General features: G+C 42.3%; 1 protein-coding gene across 3 annotated transcripts in view; it reads right to left on the bottom strand.

Annotated features, from left to right (window-relative positions):
• The window catches only part of zfyve28 (zinc finger, FYVE domain containing 28), a 63,756-nt gene extending 42,984 nt beyond the window's left edge, over positions 1–20,772 (bottom strand). For 2 of the 3 annotated variants that reach the window (XM_021584939.2, XM_021584941.2), the window contains exon 1: positions 20,410–20,772. In XM_021584939.2, the coding sequence (XP_021440614.1) occupies positions 20,410–20,445 (36 nt within the window). In that variant the 5' untranslated portion in view covers positions 20,446–20,772. The remainder of the gene's footprint in view (positions 1–20,409) is intronic. The other variant, XM_021584942.2, reaches the window with a different exon arrangement.
• Between the last annotated feature and the right edge of the window lie 353 nt (positions 20,773–21,125).

Genomic DNA, 21,125 nt, shown 5'->3' with positions numbered 1-21,125 from the left:
CTGACAAAGTCCATGCAGTTGAAATGCATCAGAGTTTTTCCATCTTTGTTTCCCTTGAACATGCCATACAAAAAGGCATTTTAATTAATTATATGAAGAGTGCCCTGGTCCGCGTTTCTTTTTGATGACCAATTTACCCCTTTTACCAAAGAGCACCTTCTGTCTACAAAAACCTACTATTGCGTACCATTGCAGCGCTTCCCTTCCTGCTTTTTTCTACAAGACTTTGAGGAACGTTTGGAGGGTATGGGCGGGGTGTGGCTTGAAGCAATGAGTGACATTTAAAAAAAGGGCAGCGGTGCACAACCCAACCCCTCCCAGTTTTTCAAATGGTCATTCAGGACAACACTGTTTCCATTTAATTAAACTTTTCGCAGTGCACACCTTTTTTTCTGCACGGAACGCAGCCCTGGAGTAGAATTCAAAGACAGAGGCAGATTCCCTTTAGCCTTTCCTCTGTCATATTCTGTTGTCATGCAAACACATAAGGCATGACAACAAACATCATAGGAGTTGGATGAAGCTTTAAACAGATCTAGATATTGCCTACCGGGCTACATTTATTTGCATGTTAGTCAAATGATTATCTGCAGGATGACATGTAGGCCATACAAGCGGCTGGATAGGAATCCGTACCAGGCCAGGGGTTGACCTTTAGGGGCAAAACACAGCCCATAGAGAGAGGGATGGCATTCCTCTGGGAGTTACGGTAGGACACAGGCGAGGTCCACAAGACTCAGAGGAAGACAAAACGCCATTGAGATAGCATTAGCTCTATGCAGCATTCCACACTCAAGAGGGAACATTCCAACAGCATTTGCGTCATAGGCAGAAGTCTATAGAGGGTGATATGCTGGACATTTTGACCCATCTTTCTTATGAGGGTAGAAACTAGAAGGGTATTTCTCATCCAACCTCCCTAATCAGTCATACGGAAACAGTCACTTACCACATGAAGGGATTTGGTATGATACTTAGGCCTACAGTGACATAAAGTTACATATTACAGTGCCTGAAAATTCTACAGGTGAGTCTAAAACTTCTCCCTATCATAAAGCCTGTCAACATTCTTTTCCACTATATCTCATCGGAATGACAGGCATGTCTTAAGTGTCCCTGTCAATTCTGGCACCTGCATGACAACTAATCTGTTAGTAAAACACATGTCAATGTGACAACGCAACAAGTCACAATTTTCAGCTCAGCCAAACCTATAGTCCAGTTGGTGAATACATAGGTCACGTATGAAATGTTAGGTCATTCCAGTGATAAAATGAGAGCAACCCTTTCTTCCCATAGTCCAGGATAACAGATGATTTATGATTAGTCACAGTGACAGATTTGAAACCTTGTTATAACTGAGTGACAACTAAATGCAAAACAAAAGTAAGGATGTCAAAAGAGAAAAGGCAAACTGTCAGTGGTAAAAGAATGACTAAACTGTAGCTATGATTCAGTGAAACAAAATGTAGTCGATAACAATAGTTGGTGTGATTGAAGGGAGCAGGACTAGTCAGAACACCAATTTCCCAACAGCTTGACAGGCTACAATCCATTTTCTATAACAGTGTCTGTAACCAATCAACTTTATACCACATTTTCTTGTTGTGACTAAAATCAGTCTCTTAAGGAGAGGTTGCGAGGTTTTTGGAATCTACTGTAAAAACTGCAACTCATGTCCCCTTGCTTGAGGACAACCAACCACTACCTTGATTGAGAAAATGATTCAGCAGATTCAGCGACCGACCATCCCCTGTGGCAGGACAAGGGCCTGTAATTACTACTGCTGTCAGATGTCCTTGATCCTCTCTTTCATATGACTCAAACCTCTTCATTCTCTGTGGTCAAAAACCTGTCATTACCGATGATTAACCACTCATAACCTAACCCTGGATGGATTAGTGATACATATTCAAGGCTATTCCCTACACCTGCACCAATATTAGGCTTAGGCTACACTTAAAAACAGACTTAGTGAGTGTTTCCAATTGGTTGGTTTAGCTTTGATGATATCAGTGTAATTGAACAAAGTGGGCTGTTGTCATTCGAGGTGCGTTGTCTTGCCTGCCTGCATAATCTTGTTAAACCTCTGTGTTGTCTCAAGCAGCAGTCTCCTTCAGCCGTGTCTCTGTGGTGGTGCCGACTCCGGACTTCATTTCCATTTAAATGGTGGGGGTGGCTAATACTGCTCCATTAACCTACATCATCATCAGTACCTGCGCATCATAGATAGACTCTACGTCAGGGCGTTCATAACAAGCCTTCTTCTGCCCTTCATTTTCCAGAATCACTCACCTGCCTCCTGGCTGCCTGCCAAACATAGGCTATCTCACTCACACACAACACAAGCAACTGTTGTGGAGGAGAACCGGTCTCACTCACACTGTCCGCAACAGCCCATTCTGTGTCTGCCAGCTACTGGCAAATGAGCAGAGCAGCTGTACACAGCGATGGTCCTAGTCAGGCCCATTGGTCATCATTAAACCTCTCTGCTACCCTGCAAAGACAACTTTTAGGTCCTTTATGTCAGTTCAATTATGTCAGTTATGTCTCGACTTTGAAGCCTATCATAGTCATGATCATCTTCCCATTTGGATCTGGTTGAGGCTGTCATCATCTGATTGTGTGGGTCTTAACGGCCACTGTCATCATCTGATTGTGTGGGTCTTAACGGCCACTGGCATCATCTGATTGTGTGGGTCTTAACGGCCACTGGCATCATCTGATTGTGTGGGTCTTAATGGCCACTGTCATCATCTGATTGTGTGGGTCTTAACGGCCACTGTCATCATCTGATTGTGTGGGTCTTAACGGCCACTGTCATCATCTGATTGTGTGGGTCTTAACGGCCACTGTCATCATCTGATTGTGTGGGTCTTAACGGCCACTGTCATCATCTGATTGTGTGGGTCTTAACGGCCACTGGCATCATCTGATTTTTGATCTGAGAGATGGAGCCTGGCACAAGAGCTGGCAGGGCAGGATGGGGCAGCCGCAGCACAGAGGGGGGGGGCTAAGAGGATTAGGGCTGCTGCAAGCGGGTCCCCAGACCCTTGGATGGCAGCGTTGCATGTGGGGACCCTCCCACCCGACACACTTCCTTAGGACCCGTGACCACCAGGATGTTTTTATGCAAGCACTAATCCCGTTATACAATCCAGTACAGGCTGACTGCTGTGGTGGCTACAGATGGAGGGGGGGTTTCAAATTCCCAAAACAACAGCATAAATTAGGCCGATGGGGTGACAGGGAGGCGGAAGTGAGGCCGGGAGAGACAGAATGTAGTTTCTTCTTAGATGCATCATGGCATTGTGTTTGTCTTCATTCTGTAACATGCTATTATATCAAAAAATATATATAATAAATCAGGTCAAAATAGAAAATACTTCTAGTAAATTTACTTCGACAGAGAGCTGAAATAAATAATGTACTATTCTAATGAGTCAGCTCCCTGGGCTCTGGTCAGACCTCCATAAAATAAACTCTGAACTATAACCCTTTCTACTGTTGTGGAACATAACTCAACTCAGTAAGCCTTAGCTCAGTCTGTCCACACAGAAACAGCCCATTGTCATGGATGGACAAAGAATTTGACCATATAGGCTAGAGAAAAGAGACATTATGACAGTCGTGGATGAAGACTGACTGCAGGGACCGCACACACAAACACATCTTGCAGGTTTTCTTCATCCACATACACACTGTCCAGTTTCCATGGAGGTCCTTTCTGCCATGGTGCCCGCCATCTGCAGGGAAGATATTTATACACAAACCACATGCCATACTCAACTGTGGGCACATTTACAGAGTGGAAAATAACCCAATTGACATCTCAATCCAATGGTGAACTAGTTGAAGGTTCTGAGCACGTGTTCCATCTTTAAGTTTAGGCTATATCAACTTGCAAAACATGAATTACCAAAAGCCACGACTAAACATATTTTTTTACAGCAAGTCTAAACAAATAATATGAAACAAATATTTATCTTTGCTGCAAATTTCAATCACAATGAACAGTAGGACTAGACTAATGTTTGTACAGCATTGGCTGTTCAATCTGCCCTTCTCAGAGACTTTGTTCTCAAAAACCCCCATGGTGTGAGACTGAATAGTCAGGAGAAACAAAAAGGAAGAGATACCAGTGTGTGAAAGCTGTGAGAGGCGCATCCTTTTATTTGATCTCCTGCCAACCGTAACCATGGCCAAGAAAGAACAAATCCCCAAAATATAGGCCTACTGTTCTCCCTCCCTGGCTCACCCCCTCCCCTTTTCCCCGCTGGAGAGATGGTGGCGAGAGAAGGAGTGTTATTGTGCATTTCATTGCCTGCTGCAGCAAACAGACTCATACACTCAATGCAAAGAACACCTCAAGTGCATGGTACTGCGTCTATAAAGTGGAATCAAAGAACCTGTTCCAATCTAATCGATGGACCACAGATTGTTATCAACATGTCGTAATGTCAAAAGAAATCCATTAAACTCTCATTATCTGCCCTCACTAGAGGCGTCTCCCTGGTGGCGTTCAATCCCAACCTCTCCACAGCTCCTTGCATTCAATCACTTTCTCCCCACACCTAGGACACAACAGACGGTATACCAATCCTGCAATTAATTTCAAAAAGGCCTTCAATCGGCTGGCCTGTCTAGATGTGCACCATGGGTCAGCTCTCTAAATCCAGGCAGCTGACACCAAATCAATTATGTCACGGCTGTTAGGTAAGCAGAATGGAGACATCCATATACTGCCCTACCAAGCAAAACGGCAGTAACTGCTCATAGCGTGGATCTGAGAAAAAAAATGCTTTTATTTACCTTGGTTTCACAGTAACTTTATACAGTTACTGTTAACATGACCCACATTTTCTCCAAAACACAATAGAGGCAGGATACTTGTCCACATGATTAAGCATGTATTTAATGTAGCAAAAATGACATTAACTCCTTTTCGACCAAATGAGCAGTTACAGCATTTTTGCTTGGCAGGGCAGCATAAAGAGCTGGAGAAACCAGGCTAAATATTCAGGCATGTTGGCCGCGGCTCAGCAATTTGCTGCTCCCTCTCACTCCCTCTTGGTGCCAATTGTACAGAACCCACTCTGGACCAGACAAGCCGCTAATTACTTTGGTTTCTTTAGCTTTTTCTGTATTTTACAGCAATATTTCCCTGACAGCAAAGGGATGCTGAATAACGAAAAGGACATGACTTTGGTTAGATTCTTAAGAATTTAGGCAAAATGAGGCTACATGGAGTAGTAATCTTTCAAAACAGACAACACTTACATTTCAAACACACAGTGAACAAATCAAACAACAATAATTACTTATTTTAAGAGATATTCAGTAAATAATGTAGGCCAAAGCGTCTGTGGCAACTCCTTCCCATAAGCACTCATGTTTGTTACACCTTCATGAGAAGGTGCAAGTTGCCCACTACACAGCCTAACCACCAGATAGTGGTGATGGGGTAAAATATCAATACAGGTACATATCATAATATTATTTTGGATGATATTATATTGATATTTTGACTCCAAGTATTGATTCGTAAAAATATCTCACTCTCTATAGTACCAGTCAAAAGTTTGGATACACCTACTCTTTCAAAGATTTTTCTTTATTTTTAAAAACTATTTTCTACATTGTAGAATAATAGTGAAGACATCAAAACTATGAAGTAACATACATATGGAAAAATGTAGTAACCAAAAAAGTTATCAACAAATCAAAATACATTTTATATTTGAGATTCTTCAAAGTAGCCACCCTTTGCCTTGATGACAGCTTTGCACAATCTTGGCATTCTCTCAACCAGCTTCATGAGAGAGTCACCTGGAATGCATTTCAAATAACAGGTGTGCCTTGTTAAAAGTTAATTTGTGGAATTTCTTTCCTTAATGTGTTTGAACCAATCAGTTGTGTTGTGACAAGGCAGGATTGGTATACAGAAGAGAGCCCTATTTGGTAAAAACCAAGTTCATATTATGGCAAGAACAGCTCAAATAAGCATAGAGAAACGGCAGTCCATCATTTCTTTAAGACATAAAGGTCAGTCAATGCGGAAAATGTCAAGAACTTTGAAAGTTTCTTCAAGTGCAGTCGCAAAAACCATCAGGCGCTATGGTGAAACTGGCTCTCATGAGGACCACCACAGGAAAGGAAGACCCAGAGTTACCGCTGCTGAGGATAAGTTCATTAGAGTTAACTGCACTTAAGATGGCAGCCCAAATAAATGCAGAGTTCAAGTAACAGACATCTCAACATGAACTGTTCCGAGGAGACTACGTGAATCAGGCCTTCATGGTTGAATTGCTGCAAAGAAACCACTACTAAAAGGACACCAATAAGAAGAAGAGACTTGCAATAGACATTAGACCGGCGGAAATCTGTCTTCACAGTCCAAATTTGAGATTTTTGATTCCACCCGCCGTGTCTTTGTGAGATGCAGAGTAGGTGAACGGATGATCTCCGCATGTGTGGTTCCCACCGTGAAGCATGGAGGAGGAGGTGTGATGGTGCTTTGCTGGTGACACTGTCTGTGATTTATTTAGAATTCAAGGCGCAATTAACCAGCATTGGGACTACAGATTTCTGCAGCGATACGCCATCCCATCTTGTTTGAGCTTAGTGAGACTATCTTTTGTTTTTCAACAGGACAATGACCCAAAATACAACTCCAGGCTGTGTAAGGTCTATTTGACCAAGAAGGAGAGTGTTGAGTGCTGCATCAGATCACCCGACCACAACCCAAATGAGATGGTTTGGGATGAGTTGGACCACAGAGTAATTAATGTAAAAGCAGCCAACAAGTGCTCAGCGTACGTGGAAACTCCTTCAAGACTGTTGGAAAAGCATTCCTCATGAAGCTGGTTGAGGGAATGCCAAGAGTGTGCAAAGCTGTCATCGAGGCAAAGAGTGGCTACTTTGAAGAATCTAAAATATATTTAGATTTGTTTAACACTATTTTGGTTACTACATGATTCCATATGTGTTATTTCATAGTTTTGATGTCTTCAATATTGTTCTACAATGTAGAAAATAGTAAAAAATAAAGAAAAACCCTTGAATGGGTAGGTGTGTCCAAACCTTTGACTGGTATTGTACGTAATGTCCCGATTCCAAAGCTATACGATATTACAGATAACAAGTTAATTATCTCACATCGCTGAAAATATTTGTAATGCTGTACTTATTGTTTACGAAATTGAGGTATCGACCAATAGACTCCCTTGAAGGAGAGCGCTCCTTGTCCCAGAATCGCGGGTGTGTCACAGCCTTAACAATCCGTTCATGAAGAGCTCCCTTAGCGAATGGATCGTTACGGTGGTGACACACCCGTGATTTATGTTATAGTTTAAAGATACTCACCTTGTGTTCCTTGTTCTTGTAAAGAATAAGATTTGTGTTTTCCTTAGGAGATCATCCTTGATTGTGTTGGAGTGTTTGAGAAGAAAATAAATACCTCAATAGAGAACTTTGTTCAATTAAGAAAACCTGCTCCTGACTCGTTTATACCACCTTTCCGCTTTAGAGCAACCTCAAAGTACTTGGTCCATTCACAATGGTGAGATTGTAGACTCCGAAATTGATAGTGAAGTTTGTTTAGGCGATTTTACAGCTAACTAGCTGATATTGTCTTTGGTGTTATTGTGTGTAGCTACGTTTGCTAGCTAGCTACCTAGCTAGCCAGCCAGCCTGCCCATAATGGGAACATTGCATTGTGGATTTTGTAGTTGACTTGAACTGCAACAGATTTCCACAATTATTTTCCATATTGCTACCAACCTTATTATAATACCAAAATGAAACATTTGTTCACAAAAAATATTGTTCACATATTAGTGTCATTTAGCACGGTAAATTAAAGGAATGAGTGGTTTTGGGGGGAGTTTTCCTTTAAGCTGCAATCTATGACATTTCTATCTCAAAATGCAGTATATATTATCTTGTTACTGGGTGAATGGATGGGGGAGGGATGTGTTTTTTAAATAAATGCGGGTACTAATGTGCTTGGCTAGTGGGTAGAGTGGCAACTGGCAAGCGAGGAATGAAAAGCATCCCAGCTCTGTTCCCATCTGCTCGGGCTATACAGGCAGATGGAGGCGAGCTGAGCGTGCCCGACTGGCTCATCGCTGGTTTTGGGCCTGTCACACTGACAGATGAGGTGGTGTGTGGCTGAAGGTCAATGAATGCCTGATAGAATAACACTAGGAAAGGGGAGACAAATGTGCAGGTTTAGCCTGCTGACATCTCTCTTCCTCTTTCTTATGAATGAGGAGGTGAGAGGCCATGTTGGCTCAGTGGAAACCTTCCACTGCCATTAGACTGCTAAATAGTTAACCAAATAGCTACCCAGACTATGTGCATTGAAACTTTTAGCTCTAACTTCTTGACTCATCATATACTCTGTTATTGTATATTATCTATCCTGTTGTCTAGTCATTTCATCCCTACTTATATGTACTCAATTACCTCGTACCCCTGCACATCGACTCGGCACTGGTACCCTGTGTTTATAGTTACTATTTGTGGATTTATTCCTCGTGTTATATTCCTTTAGACCTCGTCTTTTTTTTCTCTGCATGTTTGAGAAGGGCCCGTAAGCAAGCATTTCACCCATTGCATTATGAAGCACGTGACAAATCAACTTTGATTTGACCTTAGCCATGGTCTTGTCTTTGTCCCCGTCTGCTGCCATGTGCAGTCAACCACGTCTCCATGAACACTGACCCCATCATCTACCTTCCGCTCACTTTATTCTTACTTTGCGTATTTCATTTTTGGTATTGAGGATAAAACAGCCATCTATTATTAGTATTTTAGTTCATGATTCAATGCATTTGCCCCATAATTGGATAATAGTAGAGCACTTGAACCTGTACTTGTACAGCATGCAGGCATCTGCCAAATAATGTAAAACAGAACAGGCACAGTTTCTAAACAACCTTTTACAGAAAGAGACGATTCAGACCAAACCAGCAAGACCAGTTTAACAGAGCAAGAAGGAATGACAGCCATCTCATCTTACAACATTGTAGATGTGGGTAAATCATCTAATCCTACGTTTGCCCTATAGCCAACGCCTTTCCTCCAACAGTCCAAGGGTACAGTGTTCTAGGGGGGACAGCAGTGGGTCTTATTTTCAGGTAGTTTGCACTTTCATACCAGAGTTCTTTAAAGCACTGAAAGGCGATTGTTTTGCAGGAGAGAGAAATAAAAATGACTCCCTATGTGACTTATCTAGGAAGTAGCGCAACTCTGAAAATATCAATAGCCTTAGCTTTTCTATCTCCAGGAGAACCTAGTTAAAAAATAAACAACTTAAAGTTGATTTGTAAATGACAACGCTATGTGGTGTTGAACAACACTGTCAGAGGGGAATGCTACAGACTTAGTGGCAGGTAAAAGTAATATCACAACATTCTTTCCCTCTGCATACTCAGAAAAGGCAATGCAGAGTACTCCTCCTGGCAAAAGTACTGAGAAGCAATTGTGTTAGCTGTCAATGACTATGTTTATGTTATTCTGGCTGCAAAAATACTTTCCCTAACATCTTGACAAAATCACTGAATTGGAGCACAATCAAGAGGGAGTTAGCCTAACAGTGTTCTCTGAGCTGCAGGAGCATAATAGGACATTAAGAAATGTCCCCATCTATTTATGGGGAGATAGTTGCTGAAGGATCAAATTCAAATTTACTCTGTAGGAAAGACGGGAACAACCTCGCAACATAACCCATGTGGCAAGGACTGTTCTCTTTCAGTCGACTCAGTTTGACATCTCACTATGGGACACGCCCTCTTTTGCGGGTCATTAGTTGAAGCCTTACTCAATCACGCCTAACGGGCCCATCAGAGCTTTGTGGGTGTGTCTATATAATACCCTGCACTGCTCTGGTTTCCTCATTCTTTGCCTCTTCACAGGTCTATTTTGTCACTATCTGGTTAGTAGCCAGTTAAGAGGCTTTCTTCAGAAAACTCGCTCTCAACTTAACTGTTCCTTTCAGTGTGGATTACCACCCCACCACGGAGCTTTGTGTGGCTCATTTTCTATTTCAGGAATTCTGTTAACTTCAGCTTCACTTCAACAAGTGAAGTTACCTCAGCAGAGCTTTTTGTCGTCAGCTAGCTACGTACACCTGTTGCCTGGCATACATACAATTGGCGTTGTTAGCTAGCTAGCTCCAATGCTTTAGCACCCCGCTAATAGCAGGTTACCACACATTTTAGCTACTTCTACCGGGGTCTCTAGCTCTCCGTCGGTTCCCACTGTTCGGCGTTAGCTAGCTGAACTTGAGTCTCTTGGCTAGTTATTGGGCTAACCGCAACACTGATGTTTTAGCTAGCAACCTCTGGGCTAAACACTCTTTCAGTTAGTTTGGCAAGCACGAGCAGTGCGGTTTCTTCAGTGTGTTACCCCACCATTGAAGCACCATCTCTTTTACATTCCCCTGTGAAAGATAACCCTGCCGTTCCTTCTACCTCAAGTTACTTGGTTTACAGACCGAGTTGGGACTTGGTATCTCACGTGATGGCTCGGCTAGCTGGCTATCATTACTCTGGTGAAGATGGCCAGCTAATTAGCTAGCATTACTTTTGGCTCTACTTTCATTACACTGAAAGTATAAAGACTGCATTTATTTCCCAACACCCTGGTAAATAAAGCTTTCGGTTTCTGCTTACCTGGCTTAAGCTCACGTTACCCTGTGTCTCTCCCAACTTTGCGTCGTAGTAGCAGTGCATGGAGTGGCTAGCTAGCCTCCCGGCAATTCCATTTGCTTTTGTCCATCTGGTCGAAACGAGATATCGACAGGCTTACTGTCCAAGTTGTCAGAGATGAGGGAGAAAAAGCAGCACAAGCCTAGCAAATCTTGCTCTGGCAATTGCAGGCATCACATGTCCGGGACTGATTACCATCCGCTCTGTACTACTTGCCTCGGCGTTGAACCCGCTATGCAGGCTCTTGTCGACCCCGCTAGTTGCGTGCATTGCGCTGAGCTTGGCTCCGGTGTCCTTAGAGCGAAGTACATGGGAAAGTATTGGCCAGGACTCGTCCTTGCTCGAGGATGACTCCATTGACCACGAAGTACCAGAGGAGGGAGAAGCTATTCAGGCATCCCCTCCGTCTGCGCTTCAGGCTGATTCGGAGAACCCCCAACTTTCAAAGGGGGCAGACCTTAATTCCAACAAATCCGGAATTGAGGACTAGGGCAGTGGCAGATACAAAATTTTGTCAGTTGGTGATTGTCAAGCAAATAACTTGGTCTCACGGTAATTGACTGTTAATTAAAATAAACACATTTAGCATCTCCTGGCTTCCACAAATAGCCTACAAGCTACTGATGCTGACCGTTGGAACATCTACATTTTAAAAAGTCTAAGAAATCCGTGTAATATAGCCTACACCTTCACAACAAATCCATTATTTGTTTTAGACAGGTCTAAAGAAGCATGATATGAAGAAAATGTACTCTATTTCAGAAGAAAATAATAGGATTATTTGAGTTGTCCTTATGTTAGGTCCTGATCTGGCTATGCCAAATGGCTGTGGGCTACACTAGTTCATTTAGCAGACAAGATTAGCTTATAATTCCGTGGCATTATTTTATATTATTTGATAGTATGAAGAATACAATTGAACAATGCTGAATAAAATATAAATATTTTCTCAATGATTTGAGGGAGTGTGCACATGCAGCTATTCTGTGTTGAGCGGTTAACAAAGAAATAGGTACTCCTATATGCTTAATTTAGAGTTGTTAATGTAACTTGAGTTCTAAAAACGCTAGGCTATATGTTTGGATTTTTAATACATTGTAAGGCTACATGATGAGACTAATGATGATTTGAAAAAAGTAGCTTGAAAGGCTTGAGCTCTGCTTTGTTTTTTTGCGCAGCCTGTACATCAGTCACACATTCACAACTTGACAAGCACTTGATAATGCCTATAATTTCAGTCCCTCATCCCCTTTGTGGCTGTAATGCACCCTAAAAAAAGACATGCCTTTTGCGGCCCAGGGTGCTGCGTTGTGCCCTTCTCCCCGAGTCTGCTGCGCAATCCGAAGCATCTCTCACTCACACGGCACGCCGTCACGGGTCTTTCTCACAGGCTACAAGTTAAGACAGACACAATGGGGATGCAACTGTGCTCATCCTTCTGAGGTGTATATTGAAGATATTGGATGAACTGTCCACATTTACTTTTCGTCTGCCAACAAGATGAGTAGGCCTAACGAACAGCAAAAGCACTAGCCTATGTCAATCTACTATCCCCCATAGTACAAAAGTCTACCTATTATATTCTGTGCGAGAAATAAACATTCCAAACAGTCTGGGACAGTTGTGGGATGCGATAGATCCCAAATGAACACAACCAACCACTAGCATCAGAAAAACTTTTTTACAAAATGTGGCTGACGCAACAGATAAGAAAGTTTAGCTTAAAATGTTGATAAACTATTAAGACTATTTCTTCACATTATAAGTGCAGCGATGCGCACATGATAGTAGGCTATAAGCATGAATGTTCCATTAGCGGAAAACACCATTATCAAAAGTGACTACAAATGAGATTAGACATGTATTGCTTTTATTATAAACGTGCATTTTTATTTTTTATCTTCCCCAAATGTGAAACTCACGAGCTGCTTATTATTATATTAGAGCCAGTTAGGCTCTACACCCCTTGTAAAGCGGATAAATGTGCTTCATTTTAAGAAGTTATTTTTCCACTTTAGTTGTGAAACAAACCTTATTAAAACATACAGGCCTATGGCCTAGGCTACATGAGGTGATTTGAACATGTTGCAAAAAAAGGCATTGTTTCTGATGCTGGGCATCATTCACAAGTGATAGTCTGATGGGTGACAAGATTAGCCTATTCCTGATTTGATTTTGTTTTACAAATACTAAATAATATATGTGACATTTGTTATGATTTAGAAATGGACCATTATCATGCATCTATATCTAAACAGGGGCAGCGGGAAAGAATACATGTCATCTATGAACTTAAATAGCGAACGGAGGACACTGGTTTATTTTCATGCCATCCAGGTAGGCTATACTTCGGTTGTAAATATAAGCAATGTGCTTAATATTAGGAAAGCAGATGAATAAATATAGTAGGCCTACCCTATAGAAAGCTCATGGGACCCTCCTCTTTTTATAGCGGCCATCAGTATGCAATTTCTCCCGCAACTGCATAACCTACAGAAATGTTGTGCAACATGAGCTCATGAAGTGTTTGATTAGATTTTCGAATACATTTGCATCAGAGTGAATAGAGGGACAATAGAGTGCTGAGTACCAGGCAGTTAAGCAAGTTTGGTAGGCTACTAATAACCAGCAGCAGCATTAGAGCTTGGAGAATCCTAATTACCGTGACTAAACGGTCATGTGGAATTTGACTGCCTTCATTTTTATTTATTTTTATTTTTTATTTCACCTTTATTTAACCAGGTAGGCTAGTTGAGAACAAGTTCTCATTTGCAACTGCGACCTGGCCAAGATAAAGCGTAGCAATTCGACACATACAACAACACAGACTTACACATAGAATAAACAAAACATACAGTCAATAATACAGTAGAACAAAAGAAAACAAAAAGTATATATATACAGTGAGTACAAATGAGGTAAGTTAAGGAAATAAATAGGCCATGGTGGTGAAGTAATTACAATATAGCAATTAAACACTGGAATGGTAGATCGGCAGAAGATGAATGTGCAGGTTGAGATACTGGGGTGCAAAGGAGCAAAATAAATAAATAAATACCAGTATGGGGATGAGGTAGGTAGATAGATGGGCTGTTTACAGATGGGCTATGTACAGGTGCAGTGATCTGTGAGCTGCTCTGACAGCTGGTGCTTAAAGCTAGTGAGGGGATGTGAGTCTCCAGCTTCAGAGATTTTTGCAATTCGTTCCAGTCATGGGCAGCAGAGAACTGGAAGGAAAGACGACCAAAGGAGGAATTGGCTTTGGGGGTGACCAGTGAGATATACCTGCTGGAGCGCGTGCTACGCGTGCCTACTCATGACTCGTGACCGCTGGTGTGCCGGTATTACGGTCAACGCAACAGCCCTAGTGAGGACAATGTCTCTTGTCGCATCAGGCAGCGCTCTCTCTGATAAGGAAATGGATTATGCCCCTGAAGTATCCCACGCCTCCCCCACCTTCCAAGAAGATGAGGATGGATGGAATTTCAGAATAATTCTACATCTGTCCGACAGAGTGTACCAGCCTTCCCAGACTGTCTGGCATTGTTGGAGTCTTCCTGGGCAGAGCCACTCAAGTCACCTTCTCCTGTGACTCGCTACCCCCACTTGGATATGCACAGCATGGAGTCGTCGTGATTGGCTCAGCCTGTCTGAGCACCTCCACCCGAAGGCTTTGAGCTCCTCTTCCTCTACCCCTCCTCTTGCTCGCTCAACCTAATGAAACGCTTCACCGTGTCCGTGTAGGAGAGGATCTACCGATTTGCATCTCAGGTGGAGCACTCTTTGAACGCAGCTGCCCTCCTCTCCATCTACATGGTGGTGCAGGCTAAGGACCTGAGCGACTCCCTGGAGAAGAATGGTGGTGCTAAGTCGCCTTGCCAACCATACGACTCGAACCCTCAAGTGTACCGCTGAGGCTTCTGGGAGGGTCATGGCGCATGCAACCGTTGGCCAGAGAGCCCTCTGGCTGAACAACACAAGGGTGTCAGAGGGAGATGGGAAAGATCCTGAATGGACAGATCGGTCCCACCAGACTGTTTGGTCCAGCCATATTGAAGATACAGGCCAGGTTCGAGTCAAAGATAAAGGAGACTGAGGCGCTGGGCTCCCTGTTACCATGGAAACAAGACCCAAAGCCCCAGAAGTCCATGTTCGCCCAGGACGTTCCCATGAGGCCTCCCTCCCAGAAGTGGAGGATCCCTAAGAAGACTTAGCAGCCTTCTCCGGTAGCTCAGACCAGTGTTACTAGCCCTCAGGCACTTCCGTCCATTCCTACAGGGCCAACATGTCCTGGTCAGGTTGGACAATACGTCTACGGTGGCATATATCAACCGCCAAGGAGGAACACACTTCCGTCAATTTCACTCTCTGACGAGAGAGAGATCTTGCTATAGAGCAGGGAACAGCTGTTATCTCTCACAGCAAACCATGTGCCAGGCAGACTAAACTCAGGTGTGGATTTACTGTCGCGAGGGAACCACCTACCAGGGGAGTGGCGACTTCGTCCTGAGTCACCGAGGAGGTGTGGGGGCATTACTGCAGGGCTGCCGTCGATTTCTATGCATCGCTGGACAACGAGCACTGACGCTTGTTCTTCGCGATGAAAGATCACAATGCTCCTCTAGGTAAAGACACACTGGCCTACAACTGGCCAGACATGCTTCTGTACGCCTTCCCTCCAGGTGGGCCAGATCCCCCCTAGTCTGGACAGAGTGAGAACGAATGGTCTATCCCTCATCCTGATAGCCCTGTATTGGCCCGGGAAGCCATGGCTGGCAGAGATTGTACCACTCCTGTACGCGCAACCATGGCGCCTGCCACAGTGCAGAGATCTGCTATCCCAAGCACAGGGCAAAATATTTCCTCCTCATCCCGAGCTGATGGATTTCTGGGCCTGGCCTGTGAGAGATCCAACTTGGACTCGGTGGGCTTGCCTTCGAACGTGGTTGCCACAATTTAGAGTGCCAGAGCCCCTTCTACAAGAGGTCTTTACAACCTGAAGTGGTGGGCATTCGAGAGGTGTTTTGAGAGATGCGAGTTGGTCTCTGACGCGAGTTGGTCTCTTTTCAGGGTTCCATCCCTGCCGTTCTCGCCTTCCTATGGGAATTGCTCGACAGGGCAAGGCCTTTTACTTGGCGGCGATCTCAGCCTGCCATTTCCTACTAGGTGAAACGACAATCGAGGCTCACCACCTGGTTTGTCGTTTTATGAAGGGAATGCGCCATCTTCAAGCCACTTGCCCCATCATGGGACTTGGGCCTGGTTCTGGATGCACTTACAGGCGATCACTTTGAATGTCTGGTGAGGACCTGCCTTACAACAGGCCTACAAGCCCTCAGTCCAGTCTCTCTCAGCCTATTGCGGACAGTCTGAGCACTGATGGAGGAATTGTGCGTTCCTGGTGTAACTTAGGCAGTTGTTGTTGCCATCCTGTACCTGTCCCGCAGGTGTGATGTTCAGATGTACCGATCCTGTGCAGGTGTTGTTACAAGTGTGTCTGCCAATGCGAGGATGATCAGCTGTCCATCCTGTCCCCCTGTAGCGCTGTCTTAGGCGTCTCACAGTACGGACATTGAAATGTATTTCCCTGGCCACAATCTGCAGTCCTCATGCCTCATTTGCAGCATGCCTAAGGCACGTTCATGCAGATGATCAGGGACCCTGGGCATCTTTCTTTTGGTGTTTTTCAGAGTCAGTAGAAAGGCCTCTTTAGTGTCCTAAGATTTCATAACTGTGACCTTAATTGCCTACCGTCTGTAGGCTGTTAGTGTCTTAACCTTTCTGGTACAAGTGGGACGCTAGCGTCCCATCTCGACAACAGCCAGTGAAATTGCAGCCACCATTTTAAAGATAAACGTCTTGTAAATCCAACCACAGTGTCCGATTTCAAAAAGGCTTTACTGTGAAAGCACACCATGTGATTATGTTAGGTCAGCACTTAGTCACAGAAAACCATACAGGCATTTTTCCAGCCAAAGAGAGGAGTCACAAAAAGCAGAAAATGATCAAATTAATTATCAGATGGCACTCATAGGACTTCATGTTACACAATACATGTATGTTTTGTTCGATCAAGTTCATATTTATATCCAAAAATCTCAGTTTACATTGGCGCGTTATGGTCAGAAATGCATTGTCCCAAACAAACCACATCAAATTACAGAATTACAGAGCCACATCAAATTACAGAAATACTCATCAAAACATTGATAAACGATACAAGTGTTAAACACACGAATAAAGAAACTTCTCCTTAATGCAACTGCTGTGTCAGATTTCAAAATGGCTTTACGGAGAAAGCACACTTTGCGATTATGTTGCGTGTTTTGTCCAGTAATCCGAATGCTTAAGGCGCGTGCACTAAGTCTAGACTAAAAGTTTTTAAAAAGTACAATAAAAGTTAGTAGAAACATGCCAAACGATGTTTAAAATCAATCCTCCGGTTGTTTTTGTCATAAATAATCAATAATATTTCAACCGGACAAAAGCTTAGTCAATAGGAAAGGAGAAACAAGAAAGGCGCGTTCCCGATCAGGCAAATGGCTGATGAATGGAAATTTCCACTGGCCACTGATTGAAAGAGAAACAGTGCCTAAAGACTGGCCACAGGTAGAGGAAGCCATAGAAACCGTGAACTGGGTCCTAAGTCTTTGTATGGTGGATAGGCTTTCAATGGAAAAACAGCCTTTCAAAATGATTTCTATTTACCTTTATTTAACTAGGCAAGTCAGTTAAAGAACAAATTCTTATTTTCAATGACAGCCTAGGAACTGTTAACTGCCTGTTCAGGGGCAGAATGACAGATTTGTACCTTGTCAGCGCAGGGATTTGAACTTGCAACCTTCCGGTTACTAGTCCAACGTTCTAGCCACTAGGCTACCCTGCCGCCCCAAATAATAGTACTTCCTGGTTGGATTTTCCTCAGATTTTCGCATGCCATATCAGTTCTGTTATACTCACAGACATTATTTTAACAGTTTTGGAAACTTTAGAATGTTTTCTATCCAAATCTATAGATCTAATTATATGCATATCCTATATTCTGGGCCTGAGTAGCAAGCAGTTTAATTTGGGCACGCTATTCATCCAAAATTCCAAATGCTGTCCCCTACCCTAGTGAAGTTAACAACTGTTCCACTTGTGCATGTTCATCAATTGTTCATGGTTCATTGAACAAGCATGGGAAACAGTGTTAAAACCCTTTACAATGAAGATCTGTGAAGTTATTTGGATTTTTATGAATTATCTTTAAAAGACAGGGTCCTGAAAAAGAGGCGTTTCTTTTTTTTGCTGAGTTTACATGGACAGGACCAGGCCATTCCAGAGTTGTGACCAACTGTTTGTTTGCTTGTTTTATCAATCTTGCTTTGTCCAAACAACGCCTCTCCCATTGGGTAGTGGAGGCTATCGCCAAGGCGTACAGTTGTCGGGGATTGAGTATGATGGATCAGGTACATTACCATGTACCACAACAGATTGGAAAATCGGGGCGTTTTGCAAGTGTCTCATAGTGAGATGTCGAACCGAGTCGACTGAATGATAACTTTGGGTTACGATATGTAACCCTGGTTCTCTGAGACATCTCACCAGATTGTCCCTCTTGCTTGTAAGAGGTAGTTCTTAGAATTATATATATTTTTTTATAAATTGAACCTTTATTTAACTAGGCAAGTCAGTTAAGAACACATTCTTATTTTCAATGAGGGCCTAGGAACAATGGGTTAACTGGCTTGTTCAGGGGCAGAACGACAGATTTTTACCTTGTCAGCTCGGGGATTCAATCTTACAACCTTCCAGATACTAGTCCAACACTCTAACCACTAGGCTACCTGTCACCCCAGAAGAGCTGAACTATCTGTTCAGATCCCAGTCCTACCTACAGATTCTGTCATAGTTGTTTGTAAATTTAATTTAAATTTCTAACTATTACCACATAGATGGCTGCCGGTGCTACCCACCGTCGAATGTCAACTTATTCCCATTCAAGTTAACATTCTCTGATGTGTGGACCTCCAACCATCTTTGTGGTACCGTTTGAAAGTTGAAATGTCAAATTTTATTCCCCTTTTATTACATTTATTAGCCAAAACATGGCACCCACCCTGTATTCAAGAGCATGTTGTGTCTCAACTGATGGTGGGCACAACACAAAAACCTAAGATCTAAAATACGGTCCGAGCTACAACATATGAGAATTTACAAGCTTTTAGAATTGACGTTTAAGGTAAAATTATAATTTTAATAAAAATCATTCTCAACCATTTATCTTTTCCAGTGATGAAGACATGGATGGTATGGTGTAATCAGGTTGTAATACACAAGTAATTGCTATATACAGCCTGAAACTAAAGCCTAAAAAAATGGTGTAAATGTTCCTTACAATCCAGAAAATTACATTTAAACTTACTCTACCTGTAGTGTTTGTCCTTTTAAGACAAAATAGCCACAGGAAAGTATTGTTTACCAGCCTTTTTAGAGAGCTGGTAGGTTTGGCACCAAAGTAAAGTCAGTGCTCTCGTCAACAACTATTGAACCAATCATGCCATGATAATGAACATAGTATATTCTGAATCAGAGGATGGAGTAAAATCACCACCTTTTTTGTGTGAATTGAATAATTGTTTTTATTCTAATTAAATATTTTAAAAATTACAATAAAATAAAGAAATGTCTGGATTGTTCTGCATCCTCAGCTGATTCAGATGATACAATTTCCACTGGCATGGCATGCTTAGTTCAATAGCTATTGATGAAAGAACTGAATACCCAATATAAAACTACATTTACCTAGGTGGCAAGCCAAACCTTATACTTACAGGCTCTCTAAAAAGTCAAGTAAACAATACTTTCCTGTGGATATTCTGTCTCAAATGTCGACCCACTGAAGGACCAACCACACAGACACCCGATATAAACTTACTCTATGTAACTTTATTCAACATTATGGCTTGTGAGGAAACTTTCCAAGTTTTTGCAGTGCTTTGTTTCAAAATTGTGCATTACCGCCTAATTAATCAGACTAGGTATGGCGGGGTATGCAAAATAGGTCAACTTTGAACATCTTTATCTCTTGAATGTTTTGGCATTCAGGTCCAAAATGTCACTTTCTAAGTATGGAATGTTTCGTTCAACTCAAAGGGGGTGCTGTCAAAAAGTGATTGAATGCAAATAGATTTACCCTATACCAAGAATTGGTTTCTAGCCTGATTTATTTATTTTGTCAAATGCATTCACTCAGTCGGCTGAATTGCTACTGTATCAGATATATCTTTTTTTTTTTAACTACAACAACTAAATACATTCTGAGTCCGAGTCATATGACCGTTTGTTATAACTAGTTAGTTAACAAAAGCTGTAGGGTACAGTTCGAGATTGCAATGAAAGTTATGTATTTCTGTATTGAGCAATCTCGGCAATGCAGTTGATGACAATTTGCTTCGAGAAGCAGCCATTCGTAATGCACAGCTTCAGTTATCGAAATGCCAGACTAAAAAAAACAACTTTATAGACGATAAGATAACACTAGCAGAGACAGCACTAGCATGTAGGCTAGCTAGCTACATACAGCTAGCCAAAGACAAGATGCATCAATATCATTATTGTACTGTGGGAAAATAGCAAGCTATTTTCTACAATATATATGCTAATAACATCGATTACTGGCAATAGCAGGATAATACAATCACAAACTTACCTTAGGCTTGTAGAGCCACTTTCGAAACCGATTCATCGTTACCTCGCCACCTTACCCCTCCTTTGTCACCAACCGTTAACGTTATTCTACCTGTGCGAGACAGACTACCGAGACTAGCAAGCTAGCTAAGTGGGAAATGTTGAATCCAATATGATATCCGAAATTGTAATTTAAAGAGTTCAAGTGTCTAACAAATTTCCTGAACATTTACGTTGTGTATCTATGTCTACGAAATCTACGGTTGGCTAGTGCCTCACTGCCACTTTTCAAGTCCAACGGGAAAAAGCAATCATCCACGGATGGCTTCCATAGCTGTTCTCTCCCTCTGCTTGATGACAGTCACGTTGACAACATCGCCACCCACCTTCCCAGGGAAATGCTATGTTCAAGACAACTGGGAACTTGGAAATGTCCGACTCCAAAACTCATTGTAGAAAGATGTCTATGGAGGGGGATCAGTGCCTGTTCGAAAATGCAATGGTTACATAATAAATCGGATTGTAAAAATTATAAATGCGTTGTTATTATATATCAGTGTGCACGAGTAATGCCACAATTAAATTGCTAAATTAAAATGAAACTAGAAAATGGTTAATTGAAAATGGTAAACAGAAAAAGACAAACGGTAAACAGAAAATCGTAAATGTAATTAAGCTTTTTATTTTCTTTTCAATTTACATTTACATTTTCAAAGTGTATGCAAATTGCTTCTTGGA

Source organism: Oncorhynchus mykiss, chromosome 25, assembly GCF_013265735.2.
Source record: "Oncorhynchus mykiss isolate Arlee chromosome 25, USDA_OmykA_1.1, whole genome shotgun sequence".
Classification (NCBI taxonomy): Eukaryota; Metazoa; Chordata; class Actinopteri; order Salmoniformes; family Salmonidae; genus Oncorhynchus; species Oncorhynchus mykiss.
The sequence above is the reverse complement of the archived record's forward strand: the minus strand, read 5'-3'. Positions and strand labels throughout refer to the sequence as shown.